Below are 16,562 nucleotides of genomic sequence, written 5' to 3'. Positions count from 1 at the left end.
GTTAACTATGTGACCATGGCGCAGTGGTAGCATGCCCGGTACCTAATGCCGCTGACCCAGAAATCTCGGGTTCCACTCCCAATGACGGAAGTTTCGTCTTTGCGTTCTGATCGTGCGTATTCTTACGTCACTTCCACGACCCAAATACGAATTCGAAGTTTTGGTGGGACCCGGCATAAAACACTTTCGCGTAATATATTCTGGAATATATATTCTGGAGATACCTGGTTGTGAAGGTAATGAAAAGTGAAGTGTGATCGCAAGCAATAAGTTGTCCCCACAGGAAGTAGGCTAAGCGCACATCAAAAGTGAGCCAGTCATAATTCTAAAGAGCCAAAAATATTTGAGCAAGGATTGACAACGTTCAACCCCCTCAACACTTTACAAATACTGGTAGAAAGGTCTTAGTATAAGACCCTGTTGTCTCACCGTTATACTGACCTAATGTTATGCCTTTGCCACTCTATGTAACACAAATATTTAAGTGTGACCCTAAAGTAAGGCTAGGGAAGTCTTAAGATATAATCAAGGGCGAGAAGAAAGTATGGAAGAGACGCAACCGAAGCCAGTAAAAAACCTTTGCGGTTAGAAAGATGTAATTGCAAAAGCACGGACGTGCAGCCACCGTCGATGTCTATGAGGAACCTCGTGCTATAAGGTATGTTTCGGTTTCGATTTGGCAGGGACGCCACCAACACGCCCTTCGCCATCAGCGAGAACGGCACCATCAGTCTGCGGACGCCTGCTGCTGTCGTTGTTGAGTGGCTGAACAACAGCAAAGGTACGTGGAGCTACTGATTAAAAAATGGAAGCACGTGAACATAGGAGCTGGAGTAGGTATAGTCAATCAAGGCGCAAGGCACCATCGTAGACGTTTGAACTTCGACGGCAGTTGTTTTCGCCCTGTCGAAGATAAAGGTATCGAGTGGACACATGCGCGCACTTATGAAACAGTGGCAGAGCCAAATTATTGCTATAATAGCGCTGATACACACTTTATGGACAGAAACGCACGGCATTTTAAATGAGTCATTTCTGCTTGAGAGTATATCGAAGCCTTCAAAAACCATCTACGGTAGTTTAATGCTAATAATGCTCTAATGACGACCCGAAAGTCGCGGGACAGAATGTTGTCATCGACAGCTGCATTTTCTATGTAGGACAAAATGCTTATAGCTGCAAGTGAAAAAACATCCGGGTTAGTAAAAACTTCTGGAGCCTTCATAACGGCGCCAATTATAATCATATCCTGGTTGGGGCGTAAAACGCCATAAATTACTTATATGACGCCTTCGCGGGTGGAGAAAGTGCTTTAATAGGTAGTAACGTTCACTCGAAACACATGCTATGGCAATGTCTCACGTAACCTCGAGGACATCTCACCAGTGTGTCCAACTGGGAGGAGGCACTCAGGAGCCCCAGTCTCGGAAACCAACAAAACGCAGTCCAGGGGCTTGAAAACTAGCGGAACGCCACCTTGTTCTCGCCCCGACTCGGGCGTCGCCTAAAGTAGCGGCTGCTAGAATGTCCCTCGTGGACACCCTAATGGCTTAAACTCCTCAGGACCATTAAATAAAGCTTTAGGAGCGAAGCTCCTTATGGCATGGCTTGGGCGTCCCTCGTATGTAACCACCAGGGGCACATACCCGAAATAGGTATAACACTTGACCTCCAAGGTGGTGCCAGTGAGAGATTTCTTCTGTGCGTTGTTTAACAATAAAAAATAGTGCTCAATGTACATGCCAATGGCTGCTAATGGGGAATGAGAGACATGAGCATTCGGCTTTTAGTCAACGCGCACGCTGCGATCCCCATTAGCAGCCATTGGCATGTACATTGAGCACTATCGGACAAGAAAGGGATGCTACATTATACTCGCTGGGTGTAACCTCCTTAGCTTTAGAAAGGTTTAGCGAGCGTTGAGCCGCAGTGCCATGAATACAATGAACTTGTATATACCATGAATGAACTCAAGGTGGTTAAAAATGAGAAGTAGATACGAAGCGCAAGCCGTAAGAAAGTAAAAGCCGAATTCTCCTTTCTCTCATTTCTCATTAGCAGCCATTGGCATGTAAATTGAGCCCTATCTGACAGGGAAAGGTTGCTACGTTATACTCGCTGGGCGTAACCTCCTTGGTTTTCGAAAGGTTTAGCGAGCGTTTGGTCGCAGTGCCATGAATACAGTGAACTAGAATATACCATGAACTCGAGGTGGTTAAAGGTGGGAAGTGGACCCAAAGCGCAGGCCGTAAGAAAGTGTGCGTGTGCCACCTCTCGTTTAGTCCTTGGAATGTCCGCTGGATGGCGGTGCTTCTATATGGGGAACATATGATAAAAAGATACGAGATGGTGGGACTTGGAGTGTTGAATAGATGAACGAACGGACACACAGACAGATGCATGGATGGACGCATGAACGGACGCAGGGGCGGATGCACGAAAGAACGCAGGGACGGGCGCACAAACAGACGCATGGACGGTCACACAGACGGACGCATGGACGGACGAATGCTTCGCCCCACTCTCCATCATTCACTCCGTGGATATGCTGCCATTTTTTTGACTGACTGACTCATAGATAGTAACGTAAAAACGCAACTTCTTTCACTAAACAGCTACGCTTCTTTCCATTAGCGAATACGATGCAATCAAGGAAGTAAGGCACATAATTTAACAGAAGGTATTCTCGGGCAAGATTATCATCACCCGGGCAAGCTTCTGTAGTGCGCATGAAACTAATGCAGCACCATGGCTCTAAAATGCATCTATTGATTCGGCTCAAATGCAACTGCTAATTACGCACCGCCGCGATGGTCTAGTGGCTAAGGTACTCGGGTGCTGACCCGCAGGTCTCGGGATTGAATCCCGGCTATGGCGGCTGCATTTTCGATGGAGGCAAAATGGCCGTAGGCTCGTGTTTTCAGATTTGGGTGCAGGTTAAAGAACACCAGGTGGTTAAATTTCCGTAGCCCTCCACTACGGCGTCTCTCATAATCATATGGTGATTTGGGGACCTAACACCCCACAAATCGATCAGTCAATCAGTCAAATCTATAATTGGATAAATAATAAACAAAGAAGTGAATAAATAATTAGTCAACTGCTAATTTCGACTTTTATAAATGACGCTTAAAGTAGAACAGTGAACGCAACATTGTGGCCCTACTTGTTAACAAGCGTCTCTGTCAATGAAAAAAAAAATCATAAACGCAAAATATTTACGGCAACAGTTGTGTAAATACCTGTTAAGTTGCACACCGTGCGTCAACCTGTCCCCTACAATGTCGAATTGTAAGCAACGAGATTTCGCACGTGATTGGCAAGCGCACAGAGCATACTCTAATCTGCGAGTGGTGCCTTCTGCGCTGTTTGTTTAGATATCCATGCGTAGTATCGGCATTACCAATGCTGTCACGTGTTCAGAAACCCGCCGCGGGATTCTTATGGTTCTGGTGCTTGACTGCCAACCCACGGGTCGTGGGATCGAATCCTGGCCATGGCGGCCGTATTTTTGTTGGAAGCGCAAATCACTTCGGCTCGTGCGCTTAGATTTTAGGTGCACGTTAAAGAACCCCAGATGATAAAAATTTCCTAGTCCTCCACTTCCGCGCCTGTAATAATCATATCGTTGTCTTCAGACATCGAATCTCTATAATTGTTATTATAACGTGTTCAGAAAGCCACCCTGTTGCTCACTGTAGTATTTCTGACGCTCCTGCGCGTAGCTGCTATTAGAAATTGCCGTACTTTGGGGTTGATGATCGAGCGATATCATTACGAAAATACAAGGGTGCACGCCTGGTACTGCGCTGTAACGAGATGGCTTTGCATTCCAGCGAAACTGTAGCACGACAGAGAAAAAAAATGTGAATATTTTGTGCGTACACTTGCAGCTCATTTCCCGGTCACTGCCACGGACAAGACAGCCTTGTACGTGAATCCGTCCATGATGGCATGCTATGGAGTCGAGCTGGACAGCAAGTCCTGGGCTCTCATCGGCCACGGCATGGAGGTGGTACGGGCACCACCATTACTTTTATTATTGTTCTTGTTTATTGCTCACGCGCTCGTCGATGCCTTGAAGATGAACGTCTGACATAATAACGCTTTATTACTATAATAGGTCATACCCTAAAGCTGTTTTACATAACAGGCAGTACTTCGCTGTGAACGGGTACATTTAACGGCGTTGGGACATTTCAGAAATCTTCTTATGCCAATGATATAGAGGCTAGTACTGTCACGGAGTTATGAATCAAGACGTTGAACTAGTTACAGGTAACATTCAGGGGCATTAAAATAAATCAGCTCAGACTAATAAACTGCACTCCGAACGCGCAGTTATGTCATCAATGTTGAAGACGATTGTAATACGCATCACCTTTTAATTTGGCGCCAAGACTGCCAGTTTTGACGCTGCAAGGATTGGTGCAAGAACTTCAAAAAGGTATCGCCCGCGCATTTTCTCTTTGTTAGCAGCATCCATGGTGTTTTTTTCTATTTTTTTTCTTTAAAGAGAGAGAGGGGGATGCACACGTGCGATATATCAGCCTTCGTATTAGGCACCGCACACATAAGAAATGTATGCGGTGGTTAATGTTGACTTACTGGGCACTCAAGCTGTCTTTTAAAAAGATCCCCCCCGCCCCCTTCCCCTGCAATAACCAAACAAAAAAAGGAAAGTTTGGTGCAGCGTTAAGCTCCTTTTAAGCATGTTCACGGCCGCTGGGTCTATTTTGATCCAGCGGCCGTGAGTATGAAAAACAATAATGGGTAAAATCAATAAAACCTCTACGATATGAATCTTGTGGTAATGCGAATATTAAAAATATTCGTATCATTCGAAATTGGTATCACTGAAAACATGAAAGATGTAGAAAATAAGAATGCAACGAAAAAACTTAGCATAGGTTTGTATATATTGCTTCTGAGAGCCACGGTGACGTCACGAACAATTCCACAATCATACGTGTACTCGCATATATATATGGTGCGCGTGCACATGTGTAATTAATGAACAAGATGGTTGCGAGGCGTGAACACTTGTCCGTGGCCACTAGCAGCCCCTTCGTAATTCTACTAAGCTTTTTTGCATAACACAATAGTACCACGGCAAAGTGGCTTAAAAAGCGCTTTGCAAATGAAAGATAGTCGTCCGAAAATTTTGCAACGATTCCCTTTGTTGGTGTCATTTCCTAATCGCGGTTGTTTAGGGTGGCTTATCGAGAAAGTACGCTAGCAGATTCTGCCTGCGTTGGCGTTGCGAGGTAGGGGACGCAGATGCTAAGTGAGGGTGGTGACGCCGCACGCGCTATCCCTAATCTAAACGCGAAGGCGCAATAAGGCCTCCAAGATTCGTGCGCACGACTTCTGAGGCAACGACACGCCGCTGATGGTCACTCTTTCCCGCGCTCGCGTGATTGCCGCTGCAGGGCGGGCCGCAGCTGTTCGTAGCAGTACGCCAGCCTACTTGCGTCACACGTCGTGGAGTGAAAGCAGCTTCGCAACAATCGTGCTCTTATGCGTTGCAGGCTAAAAGGGTTGGCCTGTACCACCGAAAAATTTGTATCACCCTGAATTATAACCGAGGTTTTACTATATTATGAATATGAAAAAAATACTGTTACGCAACCGCTGCTGGGAAATGGTACTGTAGTCGGGGACAGACCACGAATACATGCAAGCTCCTCCGGCAGCGGTCACCATCCAAACCAGGCAAAATTTTCTTAAATGTTTCACTAATTGCAATCTCTCATTCACGTGACGTCGGGACCATACATGTAATTCAACCATATCACTTTTCCTTGTAGGATGAACGTTTAATTTAAAGATACGTTGTATTTGCATTATCAGTGAAAAGGTGATTATGGTTCGAACGTGAATCACCAATAATTGCTCTGCTGTACATTTTAGTCACAGGTGGACTGAGGTACCGTGGCAGGAGTGCGCGTTCTTAGGTTCTAATCGAATGAAGTTTGTTCAGACTAATTCGTACGAAAAATAAGCAATGACCGAAAAGTGTGAGCAGAGACACACTTTTTTTTAGTTTTTCTATAAAGGTGAATTTGTGCGACAGTCTTGATGTATTGCACCTTCGGCTACCTTCAGTAAGATTCAATCGTAACTAGGAACAAAGTAAAAACGAAAAGCAGTGGACAAAATATTTTCAAGTCCACCGTGGTGGAGCCGGGGTTACAACGCTTGGTCGCTGACCCGAAAATCACCGAATAAATTACGACCGCAGCAGTCACATTTCGATGGAAGCGAAATGGTATAGTACGGTGTACTATTCGATGCTAGTGCATGTTTAAAAACACCAAATCGGAAAAGTTTCTGGAGCCCTCCAGTATAAGAATGGCGTCTCTCATAATCAAATTGCTGTTTTGGCATGCAAAACCCCACACAATATGGTCAAGAATATTTTGACAAACACCGGCCTCCACTATCTGAATGTGCTGCCGAGTGAAGCTGCTTTTTGGGCATTGTATGCCGGTTACCTATCTTCACCCTCTTAATTCTGCGCTTCTTCACGGCAAAACATGGCGCTGCGAATTGTGTGTGCGTGTTCATAAAGCATAAGGCATTTTATTTCAGGACTGCTGGTCCAAATACCCGATTTTTACTACTTTCCACTAATCGAGAGGGTTTCACTTCCAGAAAGCACCGGACGTCATCAACGGTTGGTACCTTCTGGGCCAGGCGGCGAAGCAGTTCAAATCAATGTAAGTGCCGCAGATCATGTGCAGCTGTATTTTTAGTGACAAAAACAACCAACCTTCTCCTCGCTTTTCAACAAGCACATGAAGACAAGAGCTCACTTTTTTTGGTTTGTGTAGGATAAACTTACTGACGCCAAACTGCAATTGGCGACGCGTTTTTCTGGCTTATTTGCAGAACATTAAAGCAATCAAACATATTTGTCAGCAAAAGAAAGAAATTGCGTGATGGAGCACAGCGCCACGACCCAAGTGTTCTTTCTCCCGTCGTCTTCAGTGAAATCTCTCCTTTTGCTCTTTCTGGTCAACTGTGTCTGCAAAAGTTGGTCCGGCGTGTCAACTTGTGCCTAGTGGTCTCCGATCTTGGTAACGTTTAAAGCGGCGCCCTGCAACACTTGTTGAGCGTAGTCAGAAAATGCTGCTGGTCTGTAGTCGAGGCTCCCGAAAGCACGCGAGCAAAGCGTTATAGCGCAGCAGGTGGATTTGAATTTACAAAACATTGTCAGTCAGCTGGACGTTGCTTTCTATTCTCTCTAAAAATGCTGCAAAATACTAAAACGGTGTCGCGTGACAAGCCCAAGTATCAGGCCATTGGCCTATTTAAGCATGGGGCGTTTAGGAATTACTGGGGCCGCCTCGGGAGGCCACGACATGTCCAAGCAGGTGTGTGCACGAAAAAGTCGTGCGTTCCAAGAAAAAAAACACAGAGAAAGTGACCAAGGTCACGAAGCGCGTATGACATATATTCTTTGGCCGTGCCATCTCTCCCTGCTACGTTTCCAGCGCTTTCATCGGGACGTCCGAGGACAGCAAGCAATTGCAGCGTGCTACAAATGTTAGTTCTTGCGCTGCTCTATTCGTGAGGCAGTTATCTCCTTCAGTGATTTCACTTCATGGCTAGCTATAAAAGTGTTGCAGAGCCCTTTTAACTTGTCGGTGAGATTGCCGGTCAGTTCGTTGGCCATATTGTAGGGAAACGGTGTGGAAGACAAGGGCACGTGTGGTTCTGTGTGTCTTTACTGTCTTGTTGACGTCCGAGGATAGCAAGCAATTGCAGCGTGCTACAAATGTTAGTTCTTGCGCTGCTCTATTCGTGAGGCAGTTATCTCCTTCAGTGATTTCACTTCATGGCTAGCTATAAAAGTGTTGCAGAGCCCTTTTAACTTGTCGGTGAGATTGCCGGTCAGTTCGTTGGCCATATTGTAGGGAAACGGTGTGGAAGACAAGGGCACGTGTGGTTCTGTGTGTCTTTACTGTCTTGTTGACGTCCGAGGATAGCAAGAAATTGCAGCGTGCTACAAATATTAGTTCTTGCGCTGCTCTATTCATGAGGCAGTTATCTCCTTCAGTGATTTCACTTCATGGCTAGCTATAAAAGTGTTGCAGAGCCCTTTTAACTTGTCGGTGAGATTGCCGGTCAGTTCGTTGGCCATATTGTAGGGAAACGGTGTGGAAGACAAGGGCACGTGGGGTTCTGTGTGTCTTTACTGTCTTGTTGACGTCCGAGGATAGCAAGCAATTGCAGCGTGCTACAAATGTTAGTTCTTGCGCTGCTCTATTCGTGAGGCAGTTATCTCCTTCAGTGATTTCACTTCATGGCTAGCTATAAAAGTGTTGCAGAGCCCTTTTAACTTCTCGGTGAGATTGCCGGTCAGTTCGTTGGCCATATTGTAGGGAAACGGTGTGGAAGACAAGGGCACGTATGGTTCTGTGTGTCTTTACTGTCTTGTTGTCCCACGAAAGCTTTTAAATAATGTTCAATCGCTGTGCTGTTTTACTAGCGTTCACTGTGAAGCATCCGTTTCTTAGGCTTCATTGCATTCGGTCACTTCTGGTAGTTTCCTAATTATGTGGTATCACAAAAAAAACAGCTCCGCATTAGTGGTGTCAAGCCTAAAGAAGGAATTGAGGAGCTAGGCAGGCTTCTTTGTTTCTGTTTGATTTTTTTTCTTTCCTCCACTATTTCTTTCCCTCTTTCATAGTTTTATTTGTCTTTATTTATCTTTTTTGATCGTTTTATTTTTACCTTTCTCGCTCCGCACTTTCTAAACAAGGAGACAAGAATGGCAGTGCAAGATTTTGTGGACTATTCTTGTGATTCTATGCGTGATGTTACCATCCGCTGCGGTGGCATATATGCTTTTATGAAGAGCGCGCTGTTACATGGCTAAGAGCTGTTGTGCTGAACACTGCACGTGCACTCAGACATTTAAAGTGCACGATCCCTGCTTTCGTATACGCGTCAGTGGCGAGCTCTCTCATCCAATTATTAGACAATAAATAAAGTTTCATAAACGTCCTATGACGGTGAGGCTCGTGTCATTTTTTCACATTAACTCTACTTCGTGGCGGAAATAGTTTTCCCGCAGCTAAGGTTGCGTCCACGTGACAAAGAAAGTATGTGTAATGTTTAGTGATTGAATTGAGTAGAGTTATTTATATCTGATAGCTAAAGCTTAGGATTATTTATGGCAGACCATTCTTTAGAAACTGCAAAAGCTGCATGGCATTCTACGTGTGGAGCAATGTATTTCAACGATGAAATACGAACTCAACGCGCCCGGCTCACACGAAGTGTGGCGGAACGTCGGAATGCCACTGACAACAAAGTTACGTAATTTGAAAGACGGCGCACCAAAACTGGTTCTGGTCTGAAAAATCTGCAAGCATTCCGAGCTGCACATAAATAAAATGATATGTATTGCCTAAAAGAAAACCCTTGTCTCTAAATCACTTTGTCTCAATGAACATATAGTATTGCAGAATTTCTAATGTGGCAGCAGGACGCAGCACCCAACGCTTTGAAATATCATACTGTTAATACTACGTCGAAATAGGAGCGGGCTGAAGACAGTATTCATAGCTTGACTAACGCTCGTGCAGCCGCTATACACAGGTACTGCCTCCGCACGCATTATTGATATCTTCGTTCATTTTCGTTACGCAACTCCGCCAGCGTCAAAGGAAAGGCCAACAAGAAATAATGCTCATAATACTGCTCCTAAAATAAGCGTAGCTTCAAATGTCACGAAGCGTCAGTACCACATTTTTATGAATATATATTCCTGAATGCACTGGTTCGCAAAAACGCGAGCTTGTTACGTAGAACCTAAATTAACAACTTTAGACCAAATTTATTACGCTCTCAATTTAACTCACGTCATACGCTGCCCTTGAAAGAACCGACAACTAACATGTATTTGACAGCGTTCTTAAACGTACCTAATACTTCAGCAGTATAGCTCTCACCCGATATTACAGCTGCAATAAAGTGAAGGCCAGGAAAAATTTTATCAAAATGATTGAATCCCCTACCGTTTTGATAAAATACACACAGGTGTGCAGGTTACGGTGGGGAAACATGAGCAGAATAGCGCGGCTTAGCCGGAATTAGTAAGTAGTAAGAATGCGAATGCTTGCTTGGCCAATTGCTCTTTTTTCATCTTTCAAATAGAGATTTTTTTTTGATGTGGGAATGCCATTGTTCAACGTGAACTGTGTAACGTTAAAGAGGCGGCAGTATAGTTCTTTTTCGGCAGTACCCAAATTCGAATTACCTCTGTCAGTTCGAGTTCTTGTTTGGGTTGCGGAAATTCTATCGTATGAATCAGCTCTAAGCAATGTGTGCTGCTGTGCGCCTCACAGCGTGGCGCCCCACGATTTCACCGGTTTCATGTGGATGTGGGCGGTGCTGAAGACTGGTGACAAGGACCTGTGGGATGACCACGTCCACCAGTTCATCGACACTGAGAAGCAGGCTTACTCCATGATCACCAAGGCAGACGTTGCAGAAAAGTACAAGGTGGGCTTCTTTTACGCGTATTTCAGACGTCAAGGCATCATGCCATCATTGTGGAATGAAACAGAGACCATATCCTAAAGAGTATTCTGTCCCATTAAAGTATGGCTTCTACAAATGTTTACACTAGTGAACGCGCGCAAAAACGGTCTGTGCTCCCTCTCTCCCTCGATGACCTCTGCAATGCCTGCAAGAAGGCTTAACATGGGCTGCATACAACGAAAGTCGTTAACCTCCTCGGCGTAGTTTAACAGAAGGCTAGGATATTTACCCTAATTTAACCCTTCAAAGACGATCAGTGGCTCTAGCTATCAAAGTTTCCCTTGTAAATGGGTGAGATAAGAAATGTTTACATTGTTGGAGGAGGAAAACAGAAGTTACCGATACAAAGGCCATTAGAGGCAAACAGGTATGTGACGGTTCATAAGAAAGCTTGAACCTTGTGTAAAAAGTAGACGTCAATTCACGCAGTGATTGTGGCTGGCCCAGCTGAGCTGTAATATAACCCAATTGGACGCAATGCAGCCTTGAACAATAAAGCAAATTACTGTATGATGCGCAACCATGTACTATACGCTGTGCCTCCGGTGTCCTAACTGTGCTTTGTCTTCCCAAAGAGCGTAGCGGGACCCTGGCGCAAATTAAGGGGTCCATGCTTTTTTTCAGCGCGAGACAGACGAGAAGGAAATACCAAAAAACTTGTGTAATACAAGCGCTGAAAAGACTTTGCAGCCCTGCTCTGTCTTTGTTTCTTGTTCTTTTGCAGTCGTCTGTTTCCCGCTGAACATTGATCTCTACGGAGCTATCGCAACACGAATAAAGTCAGTGACTGGGTGGGTGGGTGCATTAGAAATATATAACTGGCATACCATCAATTACACAATAGGGGGGGGGCGTATTCGGTCCTTTGAAAAATGACAGGCTTGCGATATGTTTGCGATGTCTGACAAACGTCGCAAGCTTCAGAGTTATGTGTCGTCGCCCTTGTATGTTCTGACTTCGATGGCACTCACGAATGCCGCAATGTCTAATTGTGCCAGTTAAAGCTCAGCTGAAAATAAAACGTAACTAACCGGAATAATTTCATTTATTCCGCATACGTTTCATTGAGATGGCCATTTTTCAGTACTAATCAGAGCTTGAGAAGTCACCGAAGTTTTTATGCCATATGCCCCGCTTCCAGTTTCAGCGACTTTGCTGATGGCATGGCTGACGATTAGAATTGTGATAACGAATTATTGTTCCGATTTTTAAAATGAGCTGCCAGATCGCATCCACCAGCCCGTCACGAAATTCAGATGGCGTGAAGCAAGGTGGCCTTGCGCGCTTCCGCCACGCCATATTGCATACATATCTGCCCGACATGACGGTGGGTGAAGTCTTCCTTCCGAAAGAGGTTTCGAGCACACACGTGGCTCGGAGGTTGATTAACTGACCGCCACGCAAAAAAACTTGGGTTGGATTCTGGCTTGAACTTCGATTTTTAGTGTGGCTTCGTTATTTTTGCTGCTCAAGACTTACTGTCATTACTGTACCATCACAGCCTTCTTATGAGCCCTTAGATAAATTCTGGGTGCGCAAAGCATTTAAAACATCGAGTTCTTCGCTCGAACATCGGGAAAGTACTAAAGCTCAGAATGGTGATTGTCTTAGCGCCAACTAAATGGCATTCGAGATTCGCGAGACATCGTCTGGGAGCGACGGTTGGGCACTGATATAGCATTGATATTTTAGAACATGTCGAGGAAAGGCCATAAGATTTATAATCAAGTTTTCTGCCTCAGACTCACCCGCTGTTTTCTAGTCACTGACTTTCCCTCTCACAGGCACGAAGCCAAAAATCTAGATTTGAGCTTCCTTCGCCACTTTCCAATAACAAAGTAGCTCTAAATCCATACCTTCATTCAGTGTCTTATGGGCCTACCCGGCACTACCAACAAAATGCCCCGACCCCATAATTTGTTTGCACTAACCTACTTGACTTTTCTTAATTTCTGAGAATCGTCAGTGAGTCGAATCACCTTAGGCCTACTAAAATATGTTATCAGACTGACATTGCGTTGGTCAGCCTTTATTTCTGTTCTTCCGTCACTATCACTCCTTTCGTACTGTTATTGACCGCCTTGCCTCAACCATGAATCAGCAGTTTGGAGTAAATAGAAGAAATAAATATTGTTAATCACTCTTCCTGAGCTTCTGTGAACTTCCCATGCTTGCGAGCGCTGGAACTCATGTTTCGCTATGACACAGATCCAAAAGCCTCACTTTTCGTATTGCAGAAGCGCGTCGAGGCCGTCATAAGGACGGCGCTTATGAACATCACGAGTGCCAACATCACCGCCGCGAACAAGTGAGTGTTTAATCATGTCCTCAAGATCCTCTTACCTATAACGTTGCATGGTGAAAGTCTGTTGAAATACTATAAAGCAGATGAAATGCGCAGCTTTTAAATGGGAGTGCCTTAGGTTTTTCGAGAATCTCACTCTTCTGCTTTCATCGAGTGTTGCAATAATATATGTTGCAGTTCTTTTTGTCGGTGAAATTTACCGGAACTGATTGCGCTGAATGAATAGCTAAGCCAACACTTCGCTCACGTCTCATGGCGGAACTGGCTTTCTCGCTTAATAAGCTAAACGATGCGCTAACAATGTTTATTTTCAAAGAAATACATCTATACTTGCCTACTTCAACAACACGAACCCGGAGGGATTCGCTTATAGCACCAGCTACAATGTCTTATACGAAATTTCAAGCAATGTTTCTGAAGCAATCACTATTTTGCCGAACAGCGCTCAATCGATGCGTCAACACATAACATACAAGTGGCCAGCGGGAAGCTGCCTGGGCCTTAACCAACAAAAAAATATTTAATCATACCAGCTGTTTGCTGACGCGCTCAGCACATGCTTGTTGCCACAGCATGCATCGTGAAGGTTTCAAATGTGTTCGTCGGCATAATTACGATTGCGTAGGTTTAAAGTACCAAAACTAGAATATGATAGAGGCACGCAATATATAGGGCTCTTCAATGTTCGACTATTTGGTGCTCCTAACAAATTCGCAGGCATCTTGCTCTTTCGCCTGCATCGAAAATGGAACTATCGCGGTGGCATCCACAGTCTCACTTATTCAGTGATTGCTTTTAAAATGCACCGTTGCGTACACTCTATGGGACTTATTTATTGAAAGAAGGCTTACGTATGACCAAGGTGTCTGGAAATTTTCTCACACCATACGTAGGACAAAGTTAATGGATCCCGCTCGTTACGACGCGAGCAGAGATAGAGACGCAGATGATGACAATTAGACCAACCACTGCAGTTTATTTTTTTAAATGTCTCCCTTAGAAGACAGCCAAGCATTCGCAGTAATTATAATAAGATACCAAATGAAAATCTGCACTATTTTTAATCTTTCCTAACCGAGCTTTGACACGTAACACTTGATATAAATGAATTTTCTTCAGATACTGCAATTCCTTGTCTTTTAGATGCAGCGAAGGTTCACCGATGCATATATTCACCACCCAACATTCTTATGGGGAAATCTCATATTTTCAACTCCAGTCTGTTACGTTCCCTCTCCATAAACGAAACACTGGCGAAAAATGGTCTGCCTATACGCACACCTAGCAATGCAAGGGCATATGTCTTCCTGCGTCAGTTGGAGAAAATTACAACGCTCACGTTTGCGCTCATTGTCGCATCGGCCCCATCGTTGCCTAAGGGGGCGCCCAGCGAGCCCCATATTCTGTCGTTGCTTTATCGGGGGCCTAGTTTGTACTTACTGACAAGAAGTACTCAGCGCAAGAAAAACGCAGCACGCAAGACAATTACACGAGAGACAAGCGCTACTTACACCTGTTTACTTCACAGGTTTGTCGGTGTCACAGGTCCCGTTAATTAGGGAAGCCATCGCCGGGCTAGTTCCAAGGGCCGAAGTATCGGCCCCCCAAACCGCACCACGAAAGCGTGGACAATTTAGAAGTGGTCCTTTTTGGCGCGCCAGCGGACACCGGCTGTGGCCCAAAGAAAGAGTCAGAGCCGAGAGTTGATAAACAAAACGAAATTATATTCTCAATAATGGCAGATCAAAAACAATACACAAGTATGCACACTCCACAGTAGTTGAATACAATATGTCACCAATCAAACAACGTACTACACAGTACAATCAGCCACACTCGAAACGACGGTCACAGACAACAATACGCACTACAATGCAGTCGCATGCATTGAACAACCAAGACACTTAAAGACTAAAGAGTTAGAAAACTTATTCAGTCCAAAGCTCTTCGAACAAAAGTGTGAATGATACTCTTCCGAGAATCACTCACTCAAAGTCCAGCGTTGTTGTCGTTCCGCTGCCCCTCGAAGTTTCTTTCCAGGAAACCTCGCGTCTTCAATTGGCCACTCTCCAAGCTTCAACCTTTTTTGCCGGAAACATGTCGGCTTTCCACACGCAGCTGTTGCCACGCGTCTTCGCTCGCTAGCGGTAGACACACACTCTTGCCTGTAGCTCAAGTCTTCACCCCTCAGGTGAAAATCCTCTTCTCCTTCTTTGTCACGGAAGACAGAAGGCTTCGCCCACAAGGCGGAACACGCTACGCACTCTGGCGCATACTTTCTTCTTCTCCTACTTTGTCACTACGGACAAACTTTTCGCCGCCTACACGGCGGAATACCCTACGCGCTCTGGCGCTAACTTCCGTCTTCTCCTGCTCTCCCATCCCTACTGCTCGGTTAAATACCTTCCGCGCAACATTCCAGAAAGTTCTCATCATTTCGTCGGCGCGATACGCAGCGAAGGCTGGGGAAAGGGCGAGACGGTACGAGGGCCGTCCGCGACGGATGACGCAACCCTGCATCACCACGCCCCTTTCCATCTAGAACGTTCCAGGGCTTGCTCGGGCGCCGTGAGAGGAGGTTTGTCGGCGAACCCACGCTTCCGAGGGGAGAGGGGCGCGCGCCCGGGGAGTCTTTAGATGCTTGTTTTCTTTTTTTATCGTTGACCTCTCGGCGCTTCATCGCGAGAATTTGGCGGCGCGCCCGTTTTTGAGTGCTCGTTTTCTGACACTGCCCCCCACTTTAAGAATATTATGTCATAATATTCAAACCCACACAAATGAGCGCGAACAGCCCCCCACTCTCAAAGACTGTAACATAGTCCGTCGCTCAGGACACGTCACATTCACAATAGATCTCTCTATACAATCGTACATTGTAATTCAATCACACAACACATCAATATAGCCACAGGTGCATGAGTACAACACTCCATCCCATATTACAAACAATACAAATGTACAAAGTTCTGCCTTTAAGACAATTGTACAATACTATACATCACATCACCGTAACAAACATTTTGACTCGCTCGACATACACTTGTGACACAGGATAACAAGAACATTAGCACAACATATGGCACTCAGCCCTGCCAAACACATTCCGATTCCACCTGAACACCTATCCTGTGTACCTTGAGCGGCGCTTGCGCCCTTTCTTGCGGTGCTCGCTCGATCTCTTCTTGTTTTTCCTTGTTCTGTTCCGGCGAGCCCTTTCCAACGACGGTATCTGAGGCGGCGTCTCAGCCATCGTTGTCACTTCCGACACCGTTAACGGGTCATAACGTTCAACCGATCCTGTCACCCGCTTGTTCATGTCACGACATCGGGCCTGGCTGGCCGACTCCGTCGCCTTTACACTGTCGGTCGGTTGAGGTCGTGCCGACGTAAGTCCAGCTACCCAGCACGTGAACTCATTCAACACGATCATCTCCTCATTCACTGTCTCTTTTACCGTGGCTTCACCTTGGGCTCGAGTGAGATCCGTCACGGGAGTTTTCTCCACTGTACCTTGCGGTCCCTGTGTCGGCGGGGGCTCCATCTTCGGGTCTTCTCCCGATCGTTCTGGATCACTCGGCCCTCGTGCCCCGTCGATGTTTCCGATGACGAGGTCGTACAGGGGGTCGTCATGCATAGAGCGGTAACCTTCCCGCTGAAGTACGGGGTTTCGACCTCAATTTCTGTTTCGGGAAGCATCCGA

General features: G+C 45.6%; 1 protein-coding gene across 1 annotated transcript in view; it reads left to right on the top strand.

Annotated features, from left to right (window-relative positions):
- LOC142768852 (uncharacterized) overlaps window positions 1-16,562 on the top strand; it is a 104,385-nt gene that overhangs the window by 53,066 nt on the left and 34,757 nt on the right. Inside the window, exons 12-16 of the mRNA XM_075871251.1 lie at window positions 684-781; window positions 3,894-4,015; window positions 6,658-6,722; window positions 10,362-10,518; window positions 12,795-12,865. Of these exons, the coding sequence (XP_075727366.1) occupies window positions 684-781; window positions 3,894-4,015; window positions 6,658-6,722; window positions 10,362-10,518; window positions 12,795-12,865 (513 nt within the window). The remainder of the gene's footprint in view (window positions 1-683; window positions 782-3,893; window positions 4,016-6,657; window positions 6,723-10,361; window positions 10,519-12,794; window positions 12,866-16,562) is intronic.

This window comes from Rhipicephalus microplus, chromosome 1 (assembly GCF_043290135.1).
Source record: "Rhipicephalus microplus isolate Deutch F79 chromosome 1, USDA_Rmic, whole genome shotgun sequence".
NCBI lineage: Eukaryota > Metazoa > Arthropoda > Arachnida > Ixodida > Ixodidae > Rhipicephalus > Rhipicephalus microplus.
The sequence above is the reverse complement of the archived record's forward strand: the minus strand, read 5'-3'. Positions and strand labels throughout refer to the sequence as shown.